General features: G+C 36.6%; 2 protein-coding genes across 2 annotated transcripts in view; both read right to left on the reverse strand.

Moving 5' to 3' along the window:
- Positions 1–26,235, reverse strand: part of LOC123696352 (kinesin-like protein KIF21A) — a 104,839-nt gene that overhangs the window by 10,120 nt on the left and 68,484 nt on the right. The window contains exon 27 of the mRNA XM_045642482.1: positions 3,353–3,513. Within this exon, the coding sequence (XP_045498438.1) occupies positions 3,353–3,513 (161 nt within the window). The remainder of the gene's footprint in view (positions 1–3,352; positions 3,514–26,235) is intronic.
- On the reverse strand, positions 14,320–20,901 carry LOC123696361. The gene is made up of 2 exons (XM_045642496.1): positions 20,565–20,901; positions 14,320–17,942 (listed from the first exon to the last, which is right to left on the reverse strand). The coding sequence occupies exons 1-2, from the start codon at positions 20,734–20,736 to the stop codon at positions 14,443–14,445; spliced, it is 3,672 nt and encodes a 1,223-aa protein (XP_045498452.1). The 5' UTR covers positions 20,737–20,901; the 3' UTR covers positions 14,320–14,442.

Consider the following 26,235-nt stretch of genomic DNA (forward strand, 5'->3'; position numbering starts at 1 on the left):
CGCTATTCGTACGTTTCCAGAGACCGAATAGTTTCAATTCTTAATCTTTCATTAAACAAACTTATTAATCGTTCTTGTCTCATATAATTGTAATATTCGCGTCCCTACTCTAGTCATTGCTTATGCTCATGTTCATCTTATTATGATGCACCCTATCATTTGTCAAACGGTCTTCATATTGAGTAAAGTTTCAGATTCTCGAGATAAAATATGACTGTCGTGATCAGTAGTGAGACGAAATTCCCTCTCAGTGAGGGTTTCGGTCTCACGGGATAGTACAATATGCCGTTTGCGATCAGCTGTGAGACGTCATACCCTCTCAGTGAAGATTTCGGTCTCACGGGATAGTAGGGGAGACCGGGTTTGGTTGTCTCACGGGTTGGATGTCACAGCGGTCTTAATACAAAACTGAACAAACGAATGTCTGTTGACCAGCGTGGCTAGAGCGATACAGTGACAACGCTGTCCCCACTTCGCGTCAGACCGCCCCGATCTGCCGTGAGGGCCTCACACGTGTTTATTGTTTTCGCACAGATTTTTTATGATATGAGGACCGAATATGCTCCTCATAACATCACTTTTTGTGAACGAAACGACAGCACGGTTTAATTCAATGCCAACACCATCAGAAAAAAGGATTATTTTTAATTGTGAAAAAATGTACCTATTATGATTTACACTACATATTAACACTCTTTTAACATTTAACATAAAATATAAGTCTGTGAGTGTGTAAAAATAAATCCAGCTAATTACACATTAAACTTATGTTTATAATTTGGTATACGACATGAAAATATATTAATTGTCAAGCAATAATAATACAGATAAATACTGAACATAAGTATAATAGATATTAAGTAGTATTAGTTAAAATATACTTTGACTACTTTGACTGTTAGTTAAAGTTTATTTTTACTAACAACATGTAAATGAAGAAGAAATTATAATTACCAACGAACTAACCTTTTCTATAATACTTAACACGGCACATTTTTCAAATTATCTTGCTCAACTCTACTCAAAAATTTGAGGGTATTGTTGGAACTTTAATATGTAAAAACTATGATATATATAAACTACGATACAACTTGCATGCGGAAATGCTAATTACAATTGTGAATCTAAAGAATAACTAACAACATACTATTCAATTTTATTGAGCTGATGAATATCTTTTGCCTGGAAGAAATCACCGTCGCCTAATAAATATAATGTGTTTTCTTATAAAACCGTTACATAATTTATTTTTCTACTTAAATAATGAAAATGATATATTTATAAAATATAAAACATAATATTATGTAAAATGATTAAAAATAAATAAATGAAGCAACTACGATTCAAAGAAAACATCTTTTTCAGTGTGAAAATGCTCTAAGCAATCCTGGATGATGAACTGTATATCATGTACCTACTCTGATACCAGTACGGTCGGTACGTCGATAGCCATAACGATAAATATTATAATCAGATAACCGCAAAGTCAAAATAAAAACATTACTTGTAAAGTTGTGAGTGCAAAATTTACGTTTCATTTGGCAATAACATTTTTTTCGGTACTAAAACGTAGTAGTTTGATATGTGGTTGGCTGCCCCTCCTCTCCTTCCTGAAAAATATCCTCCAAAATTTCCCGAGATACTTCCAATGATTGAATCATTGGACGTTGGATTGACGAAGCGGATGATTACTAATTTCCACTTAATCCTCGCTGCTACTGTCTTTATCATCAAATCATCAATTTTCAAGTGGTGTAGTAAAAATATCAACAGAAATCGTCTTCCAAAGGCGATATAATTTTATGAGCATTGAATCTGTAAATAAAAAAATCAAAAGTTAACTGTAAATCTATAAAAAAAAGCTACTTACAAATAAAATTTTATCAAAAACTTCTGTTCCCAATGCACCTCAAAATAATAAAAGAATCATTCATTTCATTTCATTTCATTTCATTTCAATAAATACCCGTAAATAACAACTTACCTATTGTGGGAACGCATGATGGTGAAAATTCACAAAACACGAAGATTGCACTTGATATTTTTGGTTTTATGGCATTCAATTGCTTTATAAATATCACTACATAGTATTAAAAAAAGTCGCTTTCTGTGTCCCTATGTCCCTTTGTATGCTTAAATCTTTAAAACTTCGCAACAGATTTTGATGCGGTTTTTTTAATAGATAAGACTGATTCAAGAGGAAGGTTTTAGTATATAATTTATTAGGTTTTAGACAAAGCGGACGAAGCTTTAAAACTTCGCAACAGATTTTGATGCGGTTTTTTTAATAGATAAGACTGATTCAAGAGGAAGGTTTTAGTATATAATTTATTAGGTTTTAGACAAAGCGGACGAAGCCGCGGGCGGTAAGCTAGTAAATTTATAAAACACGAAGATTTTTAAAATTGTAACTAATGAACACAATCATTAGATTAACTATAGATAATGGTGTCTAGTTTTACTTAAAATAATAAACATCTCACTTTAAAAAAAATGTAGTATATATTTATTATTTACACGAAATATATATCTTATAGGGAACGGAAGATATGGGTTAAAGAGTTAAATAAATAACATAATTATATTTAAATTATTCATTTTTACTAACATTGTGTTCAGTAGTGTTAACATGTAAATTGATTTGATTTTTACGAAATCTCATAGATGGCGCTGTTACAAAATTAACATTATACAACTTACATTCTTTAAACTATGTTTCTCTTCCCAAGTTACTTAAATGGCATAATTTTTATAGTGTCAATCTAGATATTGTCAAACAACATTTATATATGCGTCATTTGATTATTAATTTCCAATAGTTAACGTGTAAATTGATTTGATTTTTATAACATTCAATAGATGGCGCTGTTTCTAATTTGTCTTTATTATACTACTAAATTCATTAAACTGTTTCTCTGCCCAAATTACGTAAATGACATAGTTTTTATTTTGTAAAGCTAGATAATAGCATGGCTTACTCGAAACCAACATTTAAACATGAGTCTTTAGATTGTACGCTGTCTTAATACACGGAATACGTAAGAAAAATAAAGGTTCACAGCTCCTCCCCCGTAGGTGATAGCTTGATAATATGTAGCCTATAGCCTCACCCGACCTGTTAGTAATATTCATGCAAAATTTGAAGTCAATCTATGCAGTACTTTTCGAGATTAGCCCGGTCAAACATACAGACAAACAGACAAACAGACAAACAGACAAAAATTCTAAAAACTATGTTTTTGGCTTCTATATCGATTATAGATCACGGCCCAAGTATTCTTTTAAAAAAATATTCAATGTACAGTTTTGACTTTCCTACGATTTTATTATATGTATAGATTATTCCACTGACATGCGCCAGCGTGTTGTCCGCGAGCCGCCAGCACTTGAGGCTAGAGTCCCTGGAGGCGCTGTACAGCAGGTCGCCGGCCGGCGCCGCGCGCAGCTCCAGCGCCTGCACGCCGTCGTAGTGCGGCGGCGCCAGCAGCCGGCGGCTAGCGGCCTCCCACATGCCTGGGGAATACAATATTCATGAAAAAATTATCATATTTTTTTTTTCGCGGGTAGATGTGTAAAACACAACACGTTTTTATTTCGCTCCTTAGAAATATTTTGATTTTAATTTGTTTTCTTATTCTTTCAACAAATAATTATGGTGTAATTATTACCTGTGCCTACCAGCAACATTTCCTATAAATTTTATTATAATTATTGCTCTCTAACACAAGCACAAAATATAATCTAGCATGGACTCACTTAAACAGTCAATAGAGAAGATGACAAGTGACTTTAACAACAGGATGGCTGAATTTCAAAAGGATTTACACAACACTGCCTCCTCACATCCGGCTTCTGTAAGTCCTACATCTAGATTGGCAAGTGAGTTTGACGCTTTTCGCACACTGGTATTGTCATCACTAGAAAGCCTACAGTGTCAGGTCCAAGTGCTCACTAAACTGTATGAACATCAAGAACTGCGTAGTAGAAGGAAGATTCTGTTAATTCATGGTGTGCCGGAAACTCAAAAAGAAAATGTCACTACAAAAATAGTTGATGTATTATCCAAAAAGCTGGATGTCCCTGGTTTGGACGCAGATGCCTTCTCCCGTTGCCATAGACTGGGTAAAGCAATCAGCGATAAACCGAGACCAATTGTAGCTAAGTTCCGGAATATGACACTCAGGGATAATATTTGGTTCTCAAAGAGTGGCCTGAAGGGCTCTGGTGTCACCATCTCAGAATTTTTAACATCAAGTAGACATGAAACATTCCAAGCAGCTCGCTCTAAATTTGGTGTTGCAAAATGCTGGACGAGGAACGGCTATGTTTTTGTTCTTGCTTTGGACGGTAAACGTCATCGTGTGGAGTCTCTCTCTGAACTGAATGCCATATCTTCTGCGTCTGAATCTGTTTTTACAAATACCAACATTCAAAGTAACAAAGATACAAAGTTAACATCCAGAACTAAAAGGATTCCTAAAGCCAAGTAACTTATTTTGATGTTAAACGTTAGTTTATTAAATATGTAGCCAATAACTTTCACTGTGTATGATAATTCTAGTGTTTTATGACCTTTATTTTTATATTTACTTGTCTTGTTATATCACTCACTACTTTTTTTTTGTTTTTTGTAGAATTGGCTACTTTACCTTATAAATGTAATATTGCTTTAAAATACTACTAATCTTAGTTTTACCCTCTTTTTCTTTGTATAATTTCACAATTTTTTTTTTCTGTTTAACGAAGGTAAACTGCATTCATTTTATAATATTTGTCATCTCATAGTTTGTTTCAAGAAGCTTATATCTAATACACTGGAGATTGCACTATGACCATTGACTTGTCACAAGAAAATATAACCTTGAATGACGTCAGTGTTGTTTTTTGTCTCTTTCTGTGGGTGACCACACTGGTTTGTATATTCAGGATTTTTCGAAATAGAAAAAACTAAAAATCATGGTCTATAAATAATAACGACATATATTTTTAACAGTATTAATTATATTATAATATTACTGGCCATACTTTATAGGTACATACAATTTTAATTGGTATAGAATGATAATTTTAAATAACTCTTGGCTACAAAGCCTGGATATGAACCGATATATAGCATTAACATCCTTTGTAAATAGAGGAAAGTTGTGTTTTGCATCAGATGCTGTTTACCAAATTGTAAGCTACTCAGATCTTCTTTTTAAACGCGTTGCTTCGACGGGTCAATTTCAAGCCAAAATCATCAAAGAAAAACTGTTTATAATAAACGCCTTGCACAAATTTCAGCTAACTTTACAAAGTTTATTTTTCAAAAGGTATTTTTTTCTGGGTCGTAATCCTCAGTAATTTTACCCTTGATGGGCACATATATTTCTTTTTATTTTACTTTTTGGAAAGCTGAAATACCTAAAACAAAAAATATGAGGTAAGTTAAAAAAGTATAAATTTCATGTAAAAACGAACAATCTTATAACTACATGTGAGTGCAATACCGATGTCGAGTGTTGTTTCATTACGAGTAAAAATCTTGAAAATGGTGTTCTAAATTTCATCATAATATTGTTATTACAATATATTCTCTTCACTATCCATAAAAACTCGTCATCATGGTTACCTTACTTGTTAATTTTGTTTATTGAAAACTTGTTGAAAAATGATAAAGTATTAGGAAAATAACAAATTTAACATGACTGCTTTCTAAAATGATGCAAAATTTTACAATTTTTGCCATTGAAATGATTCTAAACAGGTAAATGCAGGAGTATTGAGGAATATTGTAAATAACGTAAATATACACTTGCCTGTGAAATTCTATGCCAGAATTTGGTGTCCAAACACTTCTGCAATTTTTCACAATGCAATACATTATTTATATTCGGAAAATATTTATTAAATACGCAACAATATTAACTTAAATATTCGAAGCGACGCAATTTTTTTGACACTTATGCCATATTGTCAAAGTGAGAGTTGCTACAATTTTATTATGGTAACCACCCATAATCAGGGAGTATCGCTTTTTAATAATTGGTCCAGATACTTATTTTATTTAGCATAAATAATAATTGTCTCATCCAACAATGCTTCTGAACAAGAAGCTTATATCTAATACACTGGAGATTGCACTATGACCATTAACTTGTAACAAGAAAATATGACCTAGAATGACGTCAGTCATGTTTTTTGTCTCTTTCTGTTGAGTGACCACGCTGGTTTGTAAATTCAGGATTTTTCAAAATAGAAAAAACTAAAAATCATGGTCTATAAATAATAACGACATAGGTATATTTTTAACAGTATTTATATTATAATATTATGGTCATACTTTATAGGTACATACAATTTTAATTGGTATAGAATGATAGTTTTAAATAACTTTTGGCTACAAAGCTTGGATATGAACCGATATATAGCATTAACATCCTTTGTAAATAGAGGAAAGTTGTGTTTTGCATCAGATGCTGTTTACCAAATTGTAAGCTACTCAGATCTTCTTTTTAAACGCGTTGCTTCGACTGGTCAATTTCAAGCCAAAATCATCAAAGAAAAACTGTTTAGCGGCCTTGCACAAATTTCAGCTAACTTTACAAAGTTTATTTTTCAAAAGGTATTTTTTTTCTGGGTCGTAATCCTCAGTAACCTTGATGGGCACATATATTTCTTTTTATTTTAATTTTTGGAAAGCTGAAATACGTAAAACAAAAAAATATAAGGTAAGTTAAAAAAGTATAAATTTCAATGTAAAAACGAACAATCTTATAACTACATGTGAGTGCAATACCGATGTCGTGTGTTGTTTCATTACTAGTAACAATCTTTAAAATGGTGTTCTAAATTTTCATCATAATATTGTTATTACAGTGCGACACAAAAGAGATGACAAAAAATGAGGGCGCCACCGTCGCTCATATAGCAACACTGATACTGCGACGCAAGCAATCTTGATACAATAGAATAAAAATAAAAAAAATAAAAAGTAATAAATACCGCGATTTAAAGTTGTTTCATTCATCATCGTGTAAATTTAAGACAAAAATACATTAGTATTTTAAATGACCTACCTAGGTCAAATTTTACTTAAATGTATTTGGAATTAGTTTATAGAAATCGGTCAAGCCATTTAGACTGCAGAGGCGCACATAGAATCAAACATACGAACAAACAAACATACATACATACAGCTCAAACCTAAGGCTCAAACACATTACGCTCCTTCTGGGTCCATCAAGTAAAAAAAACAAGGTGATTTGAAAACTACATATTTTTATTTATTTTTAGTAGATACTCTCCTTCATTTTTACTCCCTTGCTCCACTATCCTGCGTACTGTGCTTTCAGAAACTCCTATAACAAACGAATTAAGATGAATAAAATCAAATAGTACATTTAACATATTTATTTAGTAGCTTAAAACTATTTTTTTTTTATGTTGGAGGCCAAGACTCACTTTGGATCCCTGCGTCCACTCTAGTAAGTAGCAAGTAAGGATTCATAGATAGCTGTATGAAAATAGTTATCACTATACTATTTAAGGCTGGTTGGATTGGATATAACTTCTTGACTCAAATTGTGCTGGTCGCACTATAAAAACTAGTTTTTGTTTACATACCAATAACCTCAAATTAAATTTCAAAAACGTAATAATCGCCATAGATACGTACATTAAACACTCGTCACTAATGGAATATTCTATTTTACGTAGTACTGACTACTGAGCAAAAATAAATGGAATCTTACCGGTATAATCTGCTGTACGTCTGTAAACGTTTTCCAAATATTTTTCTCGTTTTTCAGCTTGAAATTATGAGAAACACCGAATGAAAACTTTATATATGGCATCACGGACACCGCTACGTTTAACCTTTTTCATGATTTCTCCTTTTTTGAGTAAATTTCTTGTTTAAAATAACAATTTTATCTCAACTTCACCAAATAAACAACAAATTTTTATTCAACTTGACAGCTGCATTGATAATTCAGGGTTGCCAGATAATGAAAAAAAAATTAGTTCCAAATTAATTAATTTCATCTCTTTTATGTCGCACTGTACAATATATTATTCTCCTCGCTATCCATAAAAACTCGTCATCATGGTTACCTTACTTGTTAAATTTGTTTATTGAAAACTTGTTGAAAAATGATAAAGTATTGGGGAAATAACAAATTTAACATGACTGCTTACTAAAATGATGCTAAATTAGACAATTTTTGCCATTGAAATGTTTCTAAACAGGTAAATGCAGGAGTATTGAGGAATATTGTAAATAACGTAAATATACACTTGCCTGTGAAATTCTATGCCAGAATTTGGTGTCCAAACACTTCTGCAATTTTGCACAATACAATACATTCTTTATATTCGGAAAATATTCATTAAATAAGCAACAATATTAACTTAAATATTCGAAGCGACGCAATTTTTTTGACACACATGCCATATTGACAAAGTGAGAGTTGCTACAATTTTATTATGGTGACTACCCATAATCAGGGAGTATCGCTTTGTAATAATTGGTTCAGATACTTATTTTATTTAGCATAAATAATAATTGTCACATCCAACAATGCTTCTGAATGACGTTTTTGGCAATTTATCAACAAACTCATGTACAAAAACTAACCTTTTGCACAGAATATTACAGCATACATAGTAGCCTTGGGAAAACTTCGTATTAACAGTGGCAATACCAAGTTAGGTGTGAAAGTGATAAAAAACATGAACTGGGCAATATTTTCTTGTTACACGTCAATGTTCATACCGAAATCTCCAGTGTACTAGATATAAGCTTCTTGCTTCTGAATGACGTTGTTGGCAATTTATCAACAAACTCATGTACAAAAACTAACCTTTTGCACAGAATATTACGGCATACATAGTAGCCTTGGGAAAACTTCGTATTAACAGTGGCAATACCAAGTTAGGTGTGAAAGTGATAAAACACAACAATTTTCTTGTTACACGTCAAATGTTCATACCGAAATCTCCAGTGTATAAGATATAAGCTTCTTGGTTTGTTTACACTTTACCAAGAAGCTTATATCTAATACACTGGAGATTTCGGTATGAACATTGACGTGTAACAAGAAAATATTGCCCAGTTCATGTTTTTTATCACTTTCACACCTAACTTGGTATTGCCACTGTTAATACGAAGTTTTCCCAAGGCTACTATGTATGCTGTAATATTCTGTGCAAAAGGTTAGTTTTTGTACATGAGTTTGTTGATAAATTGCCAAAAACGTCATTCAGAAGCATTGTTGGATGAAACAATTATTATTTATGCTAAATAAAATAAGTATCTGAACCAATTATTAAAAAGCGATACTCCCTGATTATGGGTAGTCACCATAATAAAATTGTAGCAACTCTCACTTTGTCAATATGGCATGTGTGTCAAAAAAATTGCGTCGCTTCGAATATTTAAGTTAATATTGTTGCTTATTTAATGAATATTTTCCGAATATAAAGAATGCATTGTATTGTGCAAAATTGCAGAAGTGTTTGGACACCAAATTCTGGCATAGAATTTCACAGGCAAGTGTATATTTACGTTATTTACAATATTCCTCAATACTCCTGCATTTACCTGTTTAGAATCATTTCAATGGCAAAAATTGTCTAATTTAGCATCATTTTAGTAAGCAGTCATGTTAAATTTGTTATTTCCCTAATACTTTATCATTTTTCAACAAGTTTTCAATAAACAGATTTAACAAGTAAGGTAACCATGATGACGAGTTTTTATGGAAAGCGAAGAGAATATATTGTAATAACAATATTATGATGAAAATTTAGAACACCATTTTAAAGATTGTTACTAGTAATGAAACAACACATAACATCGGTATTGCACTCACATGTAGTTATAAGATTGTTCGTTTTTACATTGAAATTTATACTTTTTTAACTTACCTTATATTTTTTTGTTTTACGTATTTCAGCTTTCCAAAAAGTAAAATAAAAAGAAATATATGTGCCCATCAAGGTTACTGAGGATTACGACCCAGAAAAAAATACCTTTTGAAAAATAAACTTTGTAAAGTTAGCTGAAATTTGTGCAAGGCCGCTAAACAGTTTTTCTTTGATGATTTTGGCTTGAAATTGACCAGTCGAAGCAACGCGTTTCAAAAGAAGATCTGAGTAGCTTACAATTTGGTAAACAGCATCTGATGCAAATCACAACTTTCCTCTATTTACAAAGGATGCTAATGCTATATATCGGTTCATATCCAAGCTTTGTAGCCAAAAGTTGTTTAAAACTATCATTCTATACCAATTAAAATTGTATGTACCTATAAAGTATGACCATAATATTATAATATAAATATTGTTAAAAATATACCTTTGTCGTTATTATTTATATTATAGACCATGATTTTTAGTTTTTTCTATTTTGAAAAATCCTGAATTTACAAACCAGCGTGGTCACTCAACAGAAAGAGACAAAAAACATGACTGACGTCATTCTAGATCATATTTTCTTGTTACAAGTTATTGGTCATAGTGCAATCTCCAGTGTATTAGATATAAGCTTCTTGCACTTTACAAATTTTAAGTGAGCGTGACATCTGTCACTTGATGTACATATTTGACAGCTTTACTTTATTTTTATTTTTTTTTTAGTAATAGATACCGTTCTTTTGGGTTAGTTGTTTATTAGTTAGAGTAGTATAGTTTTGTTTTTGTTCTCTCCAGAGCTGGTGGTCCAGGTATTATGGAATTACTTTTATTTTGATTATATTATTTAATTTTCTTATTTGGTTTTATCCTAGTATATAATTTATATAAATATACATACATATATATATTTTTTTCTGATTCACCTTATATATTATACATATAGATATATTTATTTATTTATATAATCTCTTTAAAACACGTTTTCAGTTGCTTTTTAATTAATTAATTTATTTTCAACTCATTCTGTATCTGATAATGTCCAACAATAGTGACTCATTAAGTGCAAACAGCTTTTTAACATGCAACTCCAATAATAGCAGTTTTGTTAGCACGGATTACACTCCTCTCCCCGTTTCCTTATCCTCCCATTTCTCTGACTCCTCCCATAACTTTAACGTTGTCCATATAAACGCCCAGAGCATTCCGGCTCACTATCCTGACCTCCTTGCATCATTTGATTCGAAAACCGTCCATGCCATCCTTATCTCTGAGTCCTGGCTTAAACCCTGCCTCCCCTCATCTTCCTTCTCGATTCCCGGTTTCCACCTACTACGAAACGATCGAACTAGTAAAGGGGGTGGTGGAGTAGCCATTTATCTACGCGCTAATATTCCCTTCTCCATTGTAAGCTCCTCTTCCCAGCCCCCACCGTGTAACGAAGCAGAACACCTCCTTCTTGAAGTAACCCTCTCCCATACCAAAATTCTATTAGGTGTTTTCTATAGTCCAAATTCTTCCGTCGATTTCTTTCCTTCCTTTGATGAAATCCTTGACAGGGTCTCACCATTATATGACCATGTCATCATAATGGGGGATTTCAATACATGTTTGATAAAAAATGATCATAGAGCTACTAAATTAACCTCAATTATTGACTCCTACAATATGTCCTTACTTCCTCTCGGTCCAACACACTTCTTTCCTGATTGCACTCCTTCGCTACTTGATCTGATCCTAGTTTCCTCTCTAAATCATGTACATAAGCACGGCCAATGCTCGGCAGACGCCTTTTCGTATCATGATTTAATTTTCCTCTCCTATAAAATCCGTCCTCCTAAAATGAAACCTAAAGTTATCATGCAACGCAATTTTAGTGGAATAGATAAAGATCGTTTACTACAAGATGCAGCTAATATCGATTGGTCTACACTCTCAACTGCTGAATCGATTGAAGATAAGGTAAATTTGTTCAACACATTTATTATACAATTATACGATAAACACGCACCTTTGCGTCCTATTAAATTGAAGCATCTCCCTGCGCCCTGGTTAACTGATAGCCTTAGGGAAATTATCAATTGCAAGGCTAAAGCTAAAAGCAAATTGAAACAAAAAAACTGTGACCTGCATCGTGAAGAATTCAAGAAAATACGTAATCGCTGCAACACTATGTGCAGAGACGCTCAAAAACGCTACATACACGAATCTGTGCAGAATGGAGATTCGGCTAGAGTCTGGAAATTTTTGAAGACCCTTGGAGTTGGTAAATCTTCCTGTAAAACCGAAATTCCCAATAGCATTTCCATTAACGACCTTAATAAACACTTTTCCTCACCCTCCTTTGTATTCGATCCTCTTTGTAAACACAAGACACTTGATTCTCTTTCATCTACACCTACTCCACCCTTTCCGCCTTTCCATATTAGCCAATTCTCTGTCGCCGACGTTAAAAAGAACATTTTGTCCATCACTTCTAAGGCTGTAGGCGTTGATTGCATTGGTCGTAATATGATCATCCCCATCCTTGATCTGATCGCTCCTGTTATAACCGATATCCTCAATTTTTCCATCTCTTCAAGTACTTTTACTCATTCGTGGAAACGCGCTAATATAATCCCTCTCCCCAAATCTAAAAATCCTTCTACCCTCTCCGATTTTCGTCCTATATCTATATTACCTTTCCTTTCAAAAGTCTTAGAGCGGTTAGTACAGCAGCAACTCTCAAGATTCCTTAACAAAAACAACCTTCTCAATCCTTTCCAGTCCGGTTTCCGTCCGGGTCATAGTACGGCCACTGCGTTAGTCAAGATCACAGACGATATTAGACTGAGTATGGACAAAAGGCAGCTCACAATACTTACACTACTTGACTTTAGTAACGCGTTTAACACAGTTGATCACGATGTTTTGTTGAGCTTGCTACGCGTTTCTTTTAACATGTCTCCGGCAGTGATTAATTGGTTTAGCAGCTATCTCGGGGGCCGCCGGCAGCGCATTCTACTGGACGAGTGTTACTCATCCTGGTCTGATATTGCTTCTGGCGTTCCTCAGGGTAGTGTGCTGTCTCCCCTCCTTTTTTCCTTATTTATCAACTCCATTGCTTCGAATATTTCCGGTCTCTACCATATGTACGCGGACGATTTGCAAATTTATTGTCATTCATCACTTGAAGACCTAAGTGGGAAAGTAGCACTCGTGAATGATGATTTACGTAGCATTAGTAATTGGAGCCGCGACCATGGTCTATGCATTAATCCGAAAAAATCGCAGGTGATTATTATTGGGAGTCAGTCGCTCATATCTAAAATTGATTGGTCCTCTATGCCTAAAGTTTGCATAAATAACACTGACATTTCATACAGTTCCACCGTTAAGAGTCTTGGTGTTTTTATTGACGAAACTCTTTTGTGGACAAATCAAATTAAAGAACTGAGGAAAAAAGTATTTGCAGCAGCTGGCTCTCTCAGACGACTCCGAAACTTTCTACCTATTCCCACTAAAATTGCTCTTGCTCAGTCCCTTCTCCTATCCCTGTTTGACTACGCAGATGTCTCCTATCCTGATCTCCTCCAATTCCAACTTGATAGTCTTGAGCGTCTCCAGAACTTCTGTGTGAGATTTATTTTTGGTCTACGTAAATATGATCACATTAGTGAATACCGCACAAGACTCAAGTGGCTCCCTGTCAGACTCCGCCGGGACTCTCATATCCTTAACCTTTTGTACTGCATCCTTTTCTGTCCAAACACGCCTTCCTACCTAAAAAGTAATTTCCAATTCTTGAGCTCCTCCACCCGTTCCCCACGATCCTTTAATAAACTCCTGTTGTATGTTCCTGTTCATAGATCTAATTTCTATGATAGCTCCTTTACGGTTCGTGCTATCAAGCTGTGGAACAGTCTGCCCGACAGTATCAGAAGAGCTGAGACACTGAATGAGTTCAAAAAGCAAGTATATAATTACTATTTATCTTTATGAAATGTATATTTGTGTGTATATGTATATTATTTTAATATGTAGTACACTCATTTATTTAACTATGTATAGTATATTCTTATGTGTATACTAGCTGTGCCCGCGACTTCGTCCGCGTCGAAAAGTGACTTTGGATAGTTTTCCCACGGTAAAAAGTACCCTATTTTTATTAACATATAATTTTCTACCACTGCCCGCGATGTTGCACCACCACGGTGTGTCAGTACCAAACATATCTAAAGATGACAGTGTCGCTATAGCATTACTAATAAGGAAACAACTTTTAAATAGCATTAAAATATAAGTATATATGTTCTTTAGGCACGTTGAGAGTAAAATTTCAATCGCGATTTTTGTATCTTTTAAAATTGCCAAAGAAGTTTCACTTCTGACCCGTGTGCTCGGCACACACGCTCTTTTTTGCAAGCGAAGGAAGTGAAGAGAAGAAGAAAGAAGATCCTGCTTAGTTTAGTCATAATTAGATTTTGTGACTGAAGAAAATAGAGAAAATTATGCAGAAATATATTCCAGGACACAAAAAACATAAAAAAGTACAAAGGTATTTATATCCTAAAATACTTCCCTATAAACTACGTTAGTAGTTGTGCTGCCAGGAGCCAAAATGTAAAGAGAGTCAGGACTGGTGATGCGGGAGCAAGCGACGTACAGTTGCCCGTGTGAGAAACAACTCGTCCTGAGGTCGACACCCCCTACCCTCAGTGTCTGCCCCTGCGACTTATTGATGGTCATCGCGAAGCAAACACTCACGGGAAACTGTACACGCTTGAACTGGAACGGGAAGTTATGAGGTATGAGGGGAATGCGTGGTATAAATACTGCTTCACCAACTCCACAACCCGTAAGAATTTCCGCCTCAATGGTGTGTCTGTGGAGCGAGATAACTTTGAGGCGGGTCCCGTTACATAACTTCGGGGGAGATAGGTTCCGAAGAAGCATAATCGGGACACCGACCTTCAGCTTGATGGTATGCGCTGGAAGTCCGCTTGCTGACAGGGAGTTTAGAAATTCAACGGGATAGTGTGTGGCGTCATCTTGCTCGACGACAGTGTTTATAGAGGTGTAGACCACTTCATTACCCTCAATTTCAGAAAGAATGCATTCGTTTATTGCTGCAGTCTGATCATTTTTGGGCGTCAAAATGGCCCGCTCACACACCCAAGAATTCTGCTGGTGTGGTATACGACTGATGTCCCCGTACACACTGCGAATGAGTTCCTCTAAGCTGGCTACCACTCTACCGAGAGACTCAGGCAGCACCACCTGTCCATCTATCTGTTCTGGTAGAGTGCCTTCGCCAAGACTTAGAAGGACATCGGAGAATTCTTGAGCACGTGCATTGCCACCAAGCCAAGCTCTCATATTAATGGTCAAGCGCAGCGTATGAACTCGTGACCACAACAAAGATCGTTTCAAAGAAGCATTCACCTCGTCAGCCCTCGATCCTCGCGTCACCACGGGAAGCGTTTGTCGGAAATCGCCACTGAACAGAACTGTGACACCACCCATCAAATTTTCGTTCCTGCGGATGTCCTGCAGGGTTCTGTCCACGGCCTCAACTGCCTTCCTATTGGCCATCGTACACTCATCCCATACAATCAGAGAGCAATCCTTGAGCACGTGTCCTTTATCACTGTTACGTGACACACCGCAAACAGGCGTTTCGGCTCTCTCTAAATCGATGGGAATTTTAAACATGGAATGTGCTGTTTTACCACCCGGAAGCAGTGTGGCAGCGATTCCCGACGACGCTACAGCAATAGCAATTTTTCCTTGCCTCCTAACTTCTGCAAGTATGCCAGTGGTAACAAATGTTTTTCCTGTTCCACCAGGAGCATCCAAGAAAAACATTTTACCCTGGTTTTGCCCAACGCTTTCAAGAACGGTGTCGTAAATTTGTTTTTGCTCTGAAGAGAACAAAGCGACATGGTCATTTCGTATGGTGGTCATTTCGCCCGGATCGTAATTTGTCTCAGCGTTATACTCTCGATTTCCACGGTCTTGATGCCCTGATGATTGGGGAGCTGGTAACCCATATTCGATCAGTGGATTGCCGCCGATAGAAATGACCATATCTTGAAGTGAACTGAGACAGGTGTTCAGCACGCGTTCATCTGTTACATCGATTTCATCTCCAGTAGCACGCCTCAAAGCTCGTAGAAAATCTTCAGACAGATAATGGCGATACTTCTGCCACAAAGTAACCGGGTTCGCTACTCCACAAAACACCAAGATGACGGCAAACAGATGTCGCATGCGGCTTGGACTGTCACTGATACTCGCCTCTGCGAGGGTGTCATCCCAGTTTTGGTCGTCGTCAAGAAGGTGACGTGCTACGCAGGCTGCGCGGTAAGTGGGATACTCCACGCCATCATATGTCCTCAGAAAGGCGAACGACGTTGGGCCTCGGACCGTGTGAAGTAATAACCGCAGAAAATAGCATTCGCCATTATTCGGATGCACGGTATAAACCCTACCCAGTGCGGTGTCTTTGAAGATTCCCGGAAATCCTTCCACAGCACTTCCTCGTTGACGTCGATTAAATACACCTCTTTGTCTGTCGTATGTGTAATACGAAGGCACCTGGTCATACGTAAGGGACCTTGCAAACTGGTCGACTTCACAGAGCCTGAAAAATGCCAAGAGAGTTGTTTGGCGTGGATTTTCCAAGCGGTCAGCAACGTTGTCAGGATCAAAATATATGCGCTGGCCGTTCTCTAGATGGACATCTAAATGCATGACGGTTGGATGCCTGTCATGTATAGAGAACGCCAGTATCCGCCAAACCGCTTCAGACGTGCTGATGTAGCGACCAGATTGATACTTGGTGACCTCGTCTTTATCAGAGCTCTGTAAAGCAAACGTCGCCTGATCACTTCCTTTGTTGACGTATTTGCAGATGTATTTAATCGACTCAACGCTCGTGCACGACTCGACGTTGATGTGTGTCTGAAAGGTCCTGGACAGTACTGGTGAGTAAGGAACAATCCATCTATTATCAACCGGTTGTGCCTGGCCATGCACGCTCAGTTCAGTAGAATGCCCGCCCTCTGCTGGTGATCGGCGCCGGTATGATGGATATCCATCCTCACCAGTAATGGTTTCGATGGTAAAATTTTTCGGGAATCTCTTTGTACATCGTCCATCTTTCATGCACGGGGAACTTGGATTTAACGTGCCACAGGGGCCATGCACCATGTGACTTTTCACAATCTGATGCAGAACAGGATCGACGTCAGGGTCCGGAAGCTCAGCACTTATGACTTGATCAATCTGGTTGGGCCTGATCTTCTCTTCCAACCACAAAAGCAAGTGTGCGTGGGGCAAGCCGCGTTTTTGCCACTCCACGGAGTACATGTGGCATCGTACTGCACCAAACACTTTTGCTTTTGTGAGAAGATCCATAAGGCACTTCAACTTCAGGTGGAATACGCGAGAGATCAAGTCATGCCTGTCGTACGAAGCCTGTCCTGCAAGGAGTTGAGCTGTTATTTCAGGCCACTTTGGGTTGGTAGTGATGGTAATGAAGAGGTCCGGGCGACCAAACTTTCGCACGTAACAAAACGCATCCTGTGTCCTCTCGTGCATGTACCGCGGACCTCCTGTGAAGGTGGAGGGGAGAATGACCATCCTTCCTACATCTTGCGCATTTACATCATTTTGCATGGCATCTCTAAGATGGACGTAATTCTCAGCTCTCAGCTTCCTTTGGTTACACCTTATAAATACCAAACGCTCTGTTTCGATTTTGGCGTACATGTCCACCAGAAACTGACTTAAGAGCGTACGATAATAGTGGATATAAGAAACGTTGTTTACCCTTAGCTGGATCAGGAAGCTGTAGAACTGCATGGTGGATGTTTTTTTGTTGTAATTCGGGGAGCCTGTCTGGGGGTCAACATTATAGTGGGCGAAATGGTAGCCATCCTCGCCGCGACAGAACATGAGCGGATATTGCAGAGAATCGTACGCGCGGTGAGTCTCGCTGATTCTTTGAAGCCGGTCATCATGCGTGCGCAAAACGATGTCTCTTTTATCACACTCCTGATCGACTAATGCCCGGTTCCTATATTCAACGGATCGTCATAGTATCAAAGCTACTATCCGTTTTTCTAGAACTAACTACGAGTCGTTATTACCGTTCCACAATTTTATTTCTTGACGTGCTATCGACGGACATCCGTTGGTCATAAAAATACCGAGCCCTCTTCACTCACAGATGTGCGTTTCGTTATAAGCCAAATTGAAATTAAAATAACACAAAATTCAGGACAAAATAAGTTAAATATACAGCCGAATTATAAACTTTAAGAATAAAGTTTCTTATTAATAAAGAACTAATACTAAAGAACTATATATTTGTAGACATCTGCGTGATAATTTTCCTTCTAAACAACCTAATGCGTTACACAGAAAGCAAAAACGGAACGTTTTTCTCGCGCACGCGTGCATTGCTTGTCAGTTGTCAAATTATTGTCATTCATTGTTGATTGATGATTCATTGTCAAGTTTTATAATTAAAGAATAACAATACAACGACCACTGTTTATATATTTATTAAAAATGGATATTACGCCGGTAAGTACGCCTTTATATTTCTTCTTTAAAATCGTCTGCCGCTTACTTTTTGCTTCGGACACTTTTAAAGTCAAACATATATTTCTGTTACAGAAATCGAAGAAGGCTATGAGTAAAGACGAGATTGCTCAATTATTATAACCAGTAAGGAGACTAATGCTTCTACGAATAAATTAAAGGATGAATGTTGGACTTCGTTGACCAACACATTTAATGCAAAAATTGGTCAAATACCTACCAGGAAAACTTTTTATTTTCAGCCAAAAACAAACATAATAAGGATGATGGACAAATATTATGAAGAAATAATTGAAATACTGAACACACAATAATTGAAATACTGAACACACAATAACTAATTAATTTTTGTATATTATTAAGCAATATATCTAGACATACGGTAGAAAAAGAATTTGTTAGGTAGTGCTAAATGTAAATCTTATGTAAAAAATGTATTTAGTTCAGAGAGCCTATTACAGCGTTAAGGAATATAATATAGAAGATGATAATCGATGGAGGGTTGTCGTGTAAGAATCACAGGACAGTTCTTTGGCATATATTATGTAGTTACATATTACTATGTACAATTAAACTGTAATAAAGAAATAAAACTTTTATTCCATTTTATTATGTACTTTTATTTATTTTTTATTATTTACAATACAATGTTTAAAAAATTGATTTCTACATTGCAAACATAGACATACATATAAATATACTAGTGGTCCGCCCCGGCTTCGCCCTTGAAATACTGAACACACAATAACTAATTAATTTTTGTATATTATTAAGCAATATATCTAGACATACGGTAGAAAAAGAATTTGTTAGTGCTAAATGTAAATCTTATGTAAAAAATGTATTTAGTTCAGAGAGCCTATTACAGCGTTAAGGAATATAATATAGAAGATGATATCGATGGAGGGTTGTCGTGTAAGAATCACAGGACAGTTCTTTGGCATATATTATGTAGTTACATCTAATATATAAAAATCAATGCCACTTTTCGTTGTAATTCCATAACTCGAGAACGGCTGAACCGATTTCGATAATTCTTTTTTTATTATATTCCTTGAAGTACGAGTATGGTTCTTATGTAGAGAAAACGTAAATATGTACCACGGGCGAAGCCGGGGCGGACCGCTAGGTATTACTATGTAAAATTAAACATAGTTATAAAGAAATAAAACTTTTATTCCATTTTATTACTTATGTACTTTTATTTATTTTTTATTATTTACAATACAATGTTTAAAAAATTGATTTCTACATTGCAAACATAGACACATATATATACTAGTGGTCCGCCCCGGCTTCGCCCTTGGTACATGTTTATGTTTTCTTTCCATAATAACCATCCTCGTACTTCAAGGAACATTATAAAAAAATAATTATCGAAATCGGTCCACCCGTTCACGCGTGATGCCGTGACCAAGGGAAATAGGTCTGCCACTGATATCGATATTGTGCCTAAAGCATAGAACCTCAGCGTCAACAGTAATTGATGTTATGGAGATACCCCATGATTCCTGAAATGACAACATAAATTAGGTATGTAATAAGGTTAGACGTGTTTGGTATAATATTAATGCCTCCATTAAACTAACCTGGCTCCTTTTATTCGTACGTCTGGATAAATTTCAAGAAGTAATTGTTCAACAGATTCTTTATCAAGTCGAAATCTCAATTGAAATTCGTAAGAATCCAGGGTCGCAAAAAAAATCCACTCCTTCTCTATAATATATACTCTTTCACGCCCACTATCTTCTTCCGAAATTCGATATAATATTAAACACTTCTCTATCACTATCTGAACTCCACATTTCGATATTGAAGCAGAAACAATGAAATAGTAAGAATGTAACTTTGACAGCATAATGACATTAAAAATATTTATAGGAACGCGATAAACTGTCTTCTCCATACAATATGCTTACCGTTCGTTAATTATAGTAACCCTCCCATCCGTCAGTAGGAAGCCGTCGGTAAGTTGCTTGACGAGACGTTTTTTATAGGAACGATTTTCGCTTACGCTTGGTTAATTATACTACTATTCGTAACTAAAACGGATAGTTTTTCAAATATAGGAACCGGGCATAAGACTACGGCTACCTCGTTCGTTGTTGGCGCATTATACCGCCCTGGATGGGCTGCGATCGGTCTTCTATCTGCACTGATTATAAACTTAAAACGATTTCGCTCGTTTTCAGGCACCGATGCTAGGGCGGCTTTGAAGTTGCTAATGTGTGGATTTACATTATGCAACATACTCTGCAATCCTCTGATCAGACCAGAGTCCAAATTAGGGATGTGTCTACTTCGCAAGCTTGCTTGCTCTTCAAAATCGCTTACGAAATAAATTTGCAAAAATTTGGGATCATCTGTAGGTAGCAGGGAACCGATCCTATGGTAAACTTGCCCCTGGACTTTGAATGTCGGCATGAATCAAATCATAGAAGCAGGCTTCTATGATTTGATTTGCACCAAACGATGTCATCTGGAAGGCACTGTTATAAGCACGAATGTTTTTCAAAAAATGGCTGGATTTCAGATGCTCACCATTTAGTAACACTCTTAACAGTTCTGGCGGGTCTTGCAGAGATTCCAAGCGTACCTTACCAGATGCACAACACATCCCTTTGGGCTCCCCTTTCCATTTGCGTGCTTGGCAGTAGGCACACACTTCTTCTAAGGCACCAATATCTCCATGGGCGGCGTAGTTAATCGTGACATTGTAGTGAAACCCACTCCCTTCTTTATTTAGCCACGTTTGCTCTTGGATATTGTAAGCCATGGATTCATCATCAGACGTCAAAAGTTGATTTACGTCACGACGAAGGCGATCTTGTTCTACTTGTGCCGCACGCTGTTCTCCCGACCAAGTTCCCCGAAACTCTTGGATCCTGTTACGTTCTTGCGATAAATGAGCTTCAATATCACCACGCATTTCGTGGTACCGAAGCCGAGCAGCTGCTTGACGTTCTTCACGCTGCTCATCTGTCTCCAACGAACGTGACAGAGCATGCTGAGAGCGATCTGCTACCAAGCGAGTTTCGCGCTCTTCTTGATTTTCGAGTGACCGAGCAAAAGAAGTACGACTCCGCTGCGAAAATAACCTCACCTCTCGCTGAGTGTATGTCTCTGACGCGCGAGACACAGCATGGCGCTCCCGATCGCTTTCAAGTCGAACTTCTCGCGCTTCAACACTCTCGCGCGATCGAGCAGTATAAGTGCGGCTGCGCTGTGTACTCAATCTGGTCTCATGTTGAGTGTACGTCTCTGACGCGCGAGACTCAGCATGGCGCTCCCGATCGCTTTCAAGTCGAGCTTCTCGCGCTTCAGCACTCTCGCACGATCGAGCAGTATAAGTGCGGCTGCGCTGTGTACTCAATCTTGTCTCTCGTTGCGTGTACGTCTCTGACGCGCGAGACACAGCATGGCGCTCCCGATCGCTTTCAAGTCGAGCTTCTCGCGCTTCAGCACTCTCACACGATCGAGCAGTATAGGTGCGGCTGCGCTGTGTACTCAATCTGGTCTCGTGTTGAGTGTACGTCTCTGACGCGCGAGACTCAGCATGGCGCTCCCGATCGCTTTCAAGTCGAGCTTCTCGCGCTTCAGCACTCTCGCACGATCGAGCAGTATAGGTGCGGCTGCGCTGTGTACTCAATCTGGTCTCATGTTGAGTGTACGTCTCTGACGCGCGAGACTCAGCATGGCGCTCCCGATCGCTTTCAAGTCGAGCTTCTCGCGCTTCAGCACTCTCGCACGATCGAGCAGTATAAGTGCGGCTGCGCTGTGTACTCAATCTTGTCTCTCGTTGCGTGTACGTCTCTGACGCGCGAGACTCGGCATGGCGTTCCCGATCATTTAATAGCCGCATCTCGTATGCTCCTACACTTTCAAGCGAACGTGACAATGCATTTTGAGTGCGCATAGTATCTAATCGCGACTGGCGCGATGTACTACTTTCTCCATGTCGATTTTCAGCATTGCGTTCTCGCATAACAGTCAACCTTGCCTCACGCTCAACGGCGGTTTCAACAGATTGAGCCAATCTCTTCCTTCGGGAATCATTTGAGGATCGAGATAGGTTAGACCGTTTTCTGGGCATTTTGATTGTTTTTACTAAGCAAACAAAGATAACAGAAAAATAAATTACACACGAATTAGGCAAAGTATACCTAAATATGAATAAAGTAAAAGACTAAAAAACAAACAAAAAGATCCTAAAATGAAAACAAATATTGCAAAAAAATAAATTGCACAACATAAACTAAAGACAAATAATTTGATGAGATGATGATAAAATAGTGAAGAAAAAAAAATAACAGAAAAATAAAGACTAAAGAAATAAATATTAAAGGAAACAAAAATTACTGAACGAAACGAATATTCCAAAAAATAAACTAAAGACAAATAACTTTAAGATATTATGATGATGAGAATTGAGATAGAGATAAGAGAAGTAATGTTAAATTCGTTATTCGACTGAACAATGAGCATTCAACTTTCAGATAACGTAGGTTTTACTCGCGTTTCCGTAAGAAGAAGAGGCTCCATCGGTCCTTATAATATCACCTTTTGCAAACGAAACGATAGCGCGATTCGATAATTCTAATTCGATACTAACGCTATCTAGTTAGGTAAAAGGAAACATTTTTATATGGTGATAAAATATTATTATGATTTATAATAGAATATAGCTGTGGGTGAGTAAAAATAAATCAAGCTAGTTTCACATCACACTTATGTTTATAATACAGAACAAAAGCAATGTTTATTTCGTACTAACGACATGACGTACCTTATTAATGAAGAAATGATAACTATCAAAAACTTATCTTATCTATGATACAATATAACACGGCATATTTTTTAAATTATCTTGCTCAAATCTGCTCAATATTATGAGGGTTTTGTTGGAACTTGGAATTGTCAAAACTAAGTATTACATAAAAACTTTTATGCAAACAATGCATGCAAATAACTAACAACAAACATTTTAATTTTATCGAGCTGATTACCTTTTCCCCAGTTGCCTAGAAGAAATTATTGCTTAGAGAAATTAGGTGGCCTAATAAATATACTGTATTTTTGTAAAAGAGTTAAATAAATAAAAAAATATTTAAATTATCATTTTCCATTATGTGTTAATGTGTATATTTATTTGATTTTAATGAAATTAGATGGCGCTGTTACAAAATTAACATTATACAACTTACATTACATTCTTTAAACTATGTTTCTCTTCCCAAGTTACTTTAATGACATAATTTTTATATTGTTAATCTAGATATTGTCAAACAACATATTTATAATATAACATACTGTATTTTTGTAAAAGAGTTAAATAAATAAAAAAATATTTAATTGATTTTAATGAAATTAGATGGCGCTGTTACAAAATTAACATTATACAACTTACATTACAAACTATGTTTCTCTTCCCAAGTTACTTAAATGACATAATTTTTATATTGTTAATCTAGATATTGTCAAACAACTTATTTATATATATGCGTCATTTGATTATTAATTTCCAATAGTTAACGTGTGTTTGTTTTTTATAACAATTCATAGATGGCGCTGTTTCAAATTTGTCTTTATACTGCTAAGATTCATTTAAAACTGTTTCTCTTCCAAAATTACATAAATGACGTAGTTTTTATAGTGTAAAGCTTAGCATGGCTTACTCAAAAACAACATTTAAACATGAGACTTTAGATTGTACGTGTTGTCGTAGTATAGAGAATACGTAAGAAAAATAAAGGTTCACAGCTCCTCATCCGTAGGTGATAGCTTGATAATATGTAGCCTATAGCCTGACCCGACCTGTTAGTAATATGCATGCAAAATTTGAAGTCAATCTATACAGTACTTTTCGAGATTAGCTCGGAAATATATACAGACAAACAGACAAACAGATAAACAGACAAACAGACAAACAGACAAAAATTCTAAAAACTATGTTTTTGGGTTCTGTATCGATTATAGATCACGGCCCAAGTATTCTTTAAAAAAAATATTCAATGTACAGTTTTGACTTTCCTACGATTTTATTATATGTATAGATTTCAACTGTTGTGCACCATCGACCTCAATATATTACGTAATTCTCATGATTCTTGACCTAAGGTTGCCTGGAAGAGATCGCTGTATTAGCGATAAGGCCGCCTTTTTGTACTTTTTTTCTATTGTCTGTGTTTTATGTTATTATTTTGTTACTGGTGCAAATAAAGTATTCATTCATTCATTCATTCATTCATATTCAACATATAAGTGAGTTTAAAACAGACTTTAAAGTTTTGGTCCTTCGAGCCGGATTTATGTGACAGTAATTTTGACATCTTGTCCATCACTCAATGCATATTAAGTTTATAACACAAAAACAATAGCCTTGACACAGTACAGTAATACAGTGAATACGACCAAATTCAATATAACGCGAACAAAATCCATACTAATATTATAAATGCGAAAGTAACTCTGTCTGTCTGTTACTCAATCACGCCTAAACTACTGAACCAATTTTCATGAAATTTGGTATGGAGATATTTTGATACCCGAGAAAGGACATAGGCTACTTTTTATCCAGGTAAAATGACGTAATCCCGGAAATCCCACGGGATCGGGAACTATGCGGGTTTTTCTTTGACTGCGCGGGCGAAGCCGCGGGTGGAAACCTAGTGTTATACACCACTATTTTTTAATCAGTACATAAAATTTTACAGGGTGTTAAGTACCTTTAACCAATCATATTTGTGTAAGAAATAATTAAAAACACTAACAAACAGAAATGTCCCAAAATTGTCCACATAAATATGTAAAAATTGTTAAACCTATTCTTAGTCAATGACCCACACTAAATAGGTATTGTGTTGTAATTTTCTAGCGTACGATTTCGAATAGGTCCGCTGGACAGCTCCATTGATAAATTCCGGCAAACTCGCGTCGCAGCTCGCCATCCTTCACCCCGCCACCCCCTTTCCCTCTGTGGCCTGCGCCCGCGTCGCAGTTCGCAGTTCGCAGTTCGCACCCCAACGCCGAACGCGTTGCGACAACGGACAAACAGTGCCTAATTGTTAGCGGAAGTGAAAACTTGCTTTTTTTCGTCGCGTTTGTTTACGTTTTTCCCGGTACAATATCATATCAATTCATATCACGGGATTATGTACTTATGCTTCGTGCGTTCTTTTTGAGTGGAGAAAATGCGAGTGCAGCAGTACGTATGTACAGATAATAGTACCCGAGTCCCGAACGCTCGATCGCCAAATGTACGAACCGTCGTGGTAAATGCTTACCAGCAGGCGTTGTCACAAAATGCTAACGTGTAATGTACTAGCGTATTTTTAAGAGGATCCTCGACGTAGTACGAATGTCGAATAACGCTGCGGTTCATGAATTTCTCACAGCGGAGTTTGGAAGTCAGTGGATTGGTCGAGGCGGGCCTGCTGCTTGGCCTCCTCGCTCACCTGATCTCACACCCTTGGACCTCTTTTTGTGCAGTGAAATTAAGTGAACAAAAGTGAGCCGGTTAGTGTCGAACAATAATTAAAACAGCGCGTATTGGATGAAGTGAAAAGACAAAAAAACATACCTACTTACTTCTCTCGTTAAAAAACAATTTAATAAAACGTGCACGTCTGTGTATTGATAATGGTGGTGGACATTTTGAAGGACAATTTTATTATTGAAATACTTGTAAGGTTAGTTAAGATAATTGTAAATACCAGCTGATTCTAACTTCACACGCCAAAATCGTTTTTT

The sequence above is a fragment of the Colias croceus genome, chromosome 1, assembly GCF_905220415.1.
Source record: "Colias croceus chromosome 1, ilColCroc2.1".
Taxonomy (NCBI): Eukaryota; Metazoa; Arthropoda; class Insecta; order Lepidoptera; family Pieridae; genus Colias; species Colias croceus.

Excerpts from the sequence above, each read along its gene's own strand:
- LOC123696361 (XM_045642496.1), bottom strand. The coding sequence starts at position 20,736 with ATGTTGCATAATGTAAATCCACACATTAGCAACTTCAAAGCCGCCCTA. Across the intron at positions 17,943-20,564 it reads CGAGGTAGCCGTAGTCTTAT|TCGATCAGGAGTGTGATAAA; the intron begins GCCCGGTTCCTA and ends ACCGGGCATTAG.